Source organism: Oryzias melastigma, unplaced genomic scaffold (assembly GCF_002922805.2).
Source record: "Oryzias melastigma strain HK-1 unplaced genomic scaffold, ASM292280v2 sc01668, whole genome shotgun sequence".
NCBI lineage: Eukaryota > Metazoa > Chordata > Actinopteri > Beloniformes > Adrianichthyidae > Oryzias > Oryzias melastigma.
The window spans coordinates 1-5,952 of record NW_023418249.1 but is presented as its reverse complement, the minus strand read 5'-3'; the positions used below and the strand labels follow the sequence as shown (position 1 = coordinate 5,952).

General features: G+C 42.2%; 1 protein-coding gene across 1 annotated transcript; it reads left to right on the top strand.

Annotated features, from left to right (window-relative positions):
• Positions 1–41: 41 nt before the first annotated feature.
• On the top strand, positions 42–885 carry LOC112139266 (thyrotroph embryonic factor; the record flags this gene model as incomplete). The annotated part of the gene is given in 2 exon segments (XM_024262016.2): positions 42–253; positions 629–885. A coding segment is annotated over 1 exon segment (196 nt), but the record flags the coding sequence as incomplete, so codon positions are not given.
• Positions 886–5,952: the final 5,067 nt, after the last annotated feature.

The window sequence follows — 5,952 nt, the reverse complement described above, 5'->3', positions numbered from 1 at the left end:
CTCTAGTCTCAAAAAATTAAAATATCGTATTTTTTCTCTGGACCATAAAGGCAACTGGAGTGTGTTGGGATGTGGAGGAGGCGTGGTCTCAGTATGCAAAAAAGTACCACGCCTCCAGGCGTCTTTCCCCCGTGAGCGGTGACGTCACGCTAGCGGCCCCGTGTTGGTTCCAGCTGACAGGCAGGGAGAGCGCGCGACGAAAATAGAGATGTGCGCGTGAAGGAGGGAGAGAGGGAGGGAGAAAAAACTGCAGGTTTTTATTTTTGTTTATTTCTCATGTTGTTTCGGTCACGTCGAGTCCTCGCGGCGTTCTTATTTTCTGCATACGATATTTGTCGTTTCTTTTGGATTTTTTTGAGTTCGGTTGAGGCTCGGACCAGCGCACAGAACCGGTCCGTGTTCTCCTGCTTCATCTCCGGCGGGAGGCTGATTTGGGCTCAGCCTGTCCTTCCTTTTCCGTGACAGGATGCATTAGAGACATTTTCACCTCTTTTTTTGGGTCCATTTTTCCCGTATGGGACAAACGCGTATCATTTGGAGATCTCGAGCGCCCGCACGCGCCCGCGCACCCTTTTTTGACGCCTGTTTGCTGTCTCTAAGTGGATTATTTTGATCTTGAACTCGGCAGGTTGCTCCGCTCCAACTCCTCCTCAGTTCCCCCCTCCTTCTTCTCCTTCTCCCGGGAAGTTATGTCAAGGCCCCTCACGCAGCTCCTGCCGCCGGATCTCCCCACCGGGGCCACCAGCCCGCACTTTGGGGCCACCAACTCCACCGGAAGTGGCCCCCAAGGTGGACAGCTGACCTCCATGACCAACCTCAAGTCTCTGCTGCAGCTGCCAATCAAGGCCGACCAGAGGAGCCCCAAGGATTGCTGTGAGATGAAGGGTGAGTACCTGGGTACCCCAATGCATCTTGGGTACATTTGAACACGTTTAAGTAAAAAAATAATCTTTTGATAGATTTTCCTTAATAGGTTTTTATTATTTTGTGTCTCACATGCATTTGCAGGGATTACACTTGGGCGTGCGTGTGTTTGTACATGTGACAGGGTGTGTGGTTGTAAAATACTTACTCATCATGCTCACATGCATATTGTTTTTTTTTTTTTTTACCTTAGACCTTTCCTCCTTCGCGCTGCACCTTCACTTCAAACACTGGTCAAAGTAAATCACATCAAATTGTGTTTGTACTGCAGCTCACTCACTAGTTGTTCCTCATTCACCAGCTGCTGTAGCAAATATTAACCAGGCTGCCTTTCCTTCCTCACAGCTGCTCTCGCTCCCACTCATCAGCTCTGTGAGGATGCTGCATTGATTTTCTAAAAAAGAAAAAAAAATCATTTTATTTTGGAATCTGTTGAGGATTCATTACAAAGCTGTGATGTTTGTCTGTGGAGCAACTGTTTTAAAAACCTGGACTCCCAAAAGCATTCCGATCTCCTTCTCATCTATTTTCAAAGCTTTGATCTTTTAATTTTTATGCAATTTTTAGCCAAAATCAAAAACCTGCATCGTTTTGTTGGTTTCTTCAGAGTGGCAGTAGTTTGATAAAGAATCCACCTCTTAGTTGTGTTGGCACAGAGTAAGCCTGCCTCCTTCCCCATCATCCACCTGTTTATGTGCTCTCCTGATAGCTTACAGCCCCTCACAACCCAAAGCTAACACAAATGGCGAGCAATAATGGTGTGATTTAGTCGTCTGCAAGTGGATGCATCACCAAGAAGCGGAGAAGGGAGCTTGTAGCTTCCACGTCAAATTTGCTCCTCATTCACAACAATTTGAATAAAGACATACTTAGAAATGTAATTTTAGGTTTAATTTTCTTTATATATGTCCCCCATCATGTAAAAAATACAAGATGAAGATTTTAAAACACCATTTTAATTGCAATGGGTCTTCATGAAAACACACTCTTAAATAGAGGAGGGTTTTCTTTTGTTTTTGGCGACCCCTGGTGGATTCCCTGCAGCCTCCTTTTAGCCCTCCGCCTGCAGAGGAGGAAATGATGATGGTGAGCACAGCTGACAGGCTCGCCAAGGAGTCAGAAGGCATTTCCAAAGCCCTGTCTCGCCTCACTGTCAGCGAAAGCGGCGTTCTCCTGCTGATAGGCGGTGCGTTCAGGGCCGAGGAGAGAGAGAGTCGGCGGGATTATTTTTCTCGTTACCTCTGGTTTTCTGCTGTGCAGAGTGAATGCTACTCCTTCACCCTCCTGCTTTTTTTTCTCCCCTGGCTAGCTTTGTTTGACGCCTTCACAAACACCCACTCTATTTAGCACATCTCCCTCTCACACGTCTTTGAGTTTTCCCTCTCACGCTTTACTGCCTCGCTGTCGTCTTGCCAGATCACTCCATCTTCTACTCCACCACAGTCCCTGCGCTCATTTACATTTTCTGCAGGGTTTATCTTCCTCCCGCCTGGTTTATTCACTATTTTCTTTAACAGGAATCTCTTTGGATCCTTCTCTTAAGACACCTTTCTCCATCCATCCGTCCGTCTGCTTTGCCCTCCCTGTTAGATCCTTGCGTTTGCATCTCTGCATGCACAGATTCCCTTACTTTTTCCCTCTGCAGCGCTGGGGTCACTTCTAAGTCACTCTTTAATGACTTGTCCACTTTAGTCGACGATGTCACCAACACTTAACTTAATCTTGAGCCAGTCACACCTTTTTCCTTCATCCTGCTTTCCCGCTGCTCCTGAGAAAACAGGATCTATTAAGAGAAATAAATCTGCTGCACTATACACAAAGCCAAAAACACAGAAGGAAGGGCTACATTGTCTAAGGAAGTTCAAAGAAAGGGGAAAGAAAATCTCAAGGATACAGTATGTAACTTTACAAAAGTGTTCTCTAAATACTTGAATCCAAAACTATAACCTGTTTTATGCAAGTGTTCTGAAAAACCCTCTAACAACAGGAAATCAACCCAAACAATGCTAAAAGTGTTAAACTATACACTAATGATGACAAATTACACAAAGGAAAACATTATCTACAAAAGTATAGAACTGAAAAAGAAAATATCCATGAATATAGATGTGCTAGATCATGTACCCATTTTTCCAAAGTATAAGTGGCATCCAGAGTATCAGTTGCATTTAGAGAACAACTCGTAAGTGGAGTGTATGCCATATCCAGAGTATAGGTCGCACCCGGAGTATAAGTTATATCCAAAGTATAAGTTGCATCCAAAGCATAAGTCGCACTTGATTATAAGTCGCAGTAGAGTATAAGTCTCATCTGGATTATAAGTTGCATCTGGAGTATAAGTCGCATCTGGAGCATAAGTCGCAGTAGAGTATAAGTCTTATCCAGAGTCTACGTTGCATCTGGAGTGTAAGTTGCAGAAGAGTATATGTCACATCCGGAGTGTGTCGTAGTAGAGTTTAAGTTGCACTGGAGTATAAGTTGCATCTGGAATATAAGTCACACTGGAGTATAAGACACACTGTATAATAAGTAACATCCGGAATATAAGTGGAACCGGAGTATAAATTGCACCCAGAGTATAAGTCACCCCACACAGGTATGCCATACCTCTTGATGCTGATTAGACAGTGGGATTTTTTCCCAGGTGGGCCTGGCCACGATAAAAGTCTACTTCGATGGTCTGTGACTCAGATTTGCCTTATGCAGTGCACCACATCTCCTTTGCATAGAGTTCATTAGGTTGTAGAGTGGTCTATGGTGGAGGTAGAGTTATGCTATGGACAGTCATAAGTTTTGGACGAAGAACACAAGTGCAATTTATTGATGGAATTTTGAGAGATACCATGATGAGATCAAGATCCCCATTGTTGTGCCATACATCCATGAACATCACTTCATGTTGTGCGTGTTAATGCATGGCACCATGTTCCAAAGATCTATACACAACTCTTCGAAGCTGAGAAACATCCCAGTTCTTGCACGGCCAGCACACTCACTAGACATGCCACCCACTGAGCATGTTTGGGATGCTCCAAATCGGTGGATACAGTAGCGTATCCCAGTTCCTGCCAATACCCAGAGACTATGCATTGCCATTGAAGAGGAGTAGACCAACAATCCACAGGCCACAATGCACAACCTGATCAACTCTATAAGGAGATACGTTGCACTGCATGAGGTGGTCACACTAGATGCCGATTGGTTTACTGAGTCCCCAAACTCCTCCGATTGTAACATAACAGCACGTTTCAGATTGGCCTTTTATAGTCTAAGGCATACCTGTGCAATAATCATGCTGTCTAATCAGTGTATTGTTTTGGCACACCGGTAATGTGTGATGGATTATATTTTTATATTTTATTTTTGTTTGGTGCATTTAATCGAAAATTATATGAGTATCTTTGTAAAACAGGCTCGTTTGCATGAATGTGACGGCTGTCCCTTAAACAGAACTTCTTCTGTTTTGATAGACACACAAATAGAATAGAGGAGCTGCTGAAGAGAGATTAAGAGGAGAGTGAATGCTTCTGCTCCTCCCCCCTCTGTCCATTCACAGCTGGTTCCAATCTCTCATGTATATATTCTTTATTTTCCAGCCTATTTCCTCTTCATCCTCAGCCTCAGCTGCCCTCTCTTCTTCATGCATCTCACTCTGTAAATTAAATTTTTTTAAGCGTAATTATACGAGACTTCATCATTTATCGGGCTTGTTTTGTATGAGCACTTGTGGATGTAGCATTTCCCTTCTGGAGCTCTGTTGATGTAAATGAACGCCTAGGGTCCGAATCCATCTTTCCATTGGACTCTCACTCTCTCTGTCAGGACCTCGTTCAGGGGTCGGTCCTCTTTGGTTTATTTTTAGACACAGCTAAGTGCATTTCTACATCTGCACAAACCCCTGGCCAGAATTGGCTTTTGGGATTATTTTCTTGCAGAAATGCACAAATTTGGTATAAAAGATGATAATCTCTCTCTGTCACTCTGAAAAAAGTCCCACAAGCTCAGATTGAATTAGTGAGAATTAAAGTTTTTTTTTAGTAAACATAATAGTTTTGAGCACAATATTGACATAATGTTTTTTAACATTACAGAAAGAAAAAAAAACGAAATAAAAATTGTTATGAGTTCTTATTTTGCAACCTTCTTCCACATCAAACCAATTTAAAAAAATCTATTAGTTAAAAGTGAAAAAGATCAAACAGTTAGTGCACTTTTAAGTTGAGAGAAGTGCATATTTGCTTTGATGACACACTTGACTCAAAGTGGCGCCCTCTATGGAAGTGGAATCTTTTGGTTAGAAGACTTTTTTCATTTGAATATTCCTTAAATTGACCCAAAATTTTCAGATATCCTGTAAAAATTTCAAAGTGAGCATAGTAATGAATTTTGAGACTAGCGTGAGGTTTGATAACTGGACAGGAAGTACCGACTGGTCCCAAAAAAAAAAGATCCCATAGACTTCTATTGAGAATTTAACCGCTTTTACTCAGTTGTTAGATTTGTCAGAATATGTCAGAATAACTTTTTTTTCTGCAACATTTTTAACATGTTCTTGCAAATCCTAATATTTTTTCTGTTTTGCAAGCTATTCAAATTATAAACTGGCCAATCAGAGACCTTAATGAAAGTATGTGATCTCACGTCGAATGTTTGAAGTATTTGATTGATGGATTCTCCTGAATCCGCTTTCAGTGGGAGGAGCTTAGACTTTCAACTATCTCACTCCTGATTGGCGTGAGTGGCAACCATCGAAATGTTGACTCAGACCGACTTACTGATGTCATCTCCCACCAACATGACGGTGTCCCTATCACAAAAAAAATGACGACTGAATTAGCTTAAATTTGCTGGAAGTCCAGAACCATTTTTATGGGTGACATCACTCTCGCTTGTTCCAGTTCTCTTATACAGGCAATAGGTTGAGCTGACTTTTTTTGTTTGTTTTATTTTCAAAACATCTCATCATTTGATGTTCAAACTCAGCCTTTCTGACCCCACAGTTTCAGTTTATCTCACCTTGTCAGGATG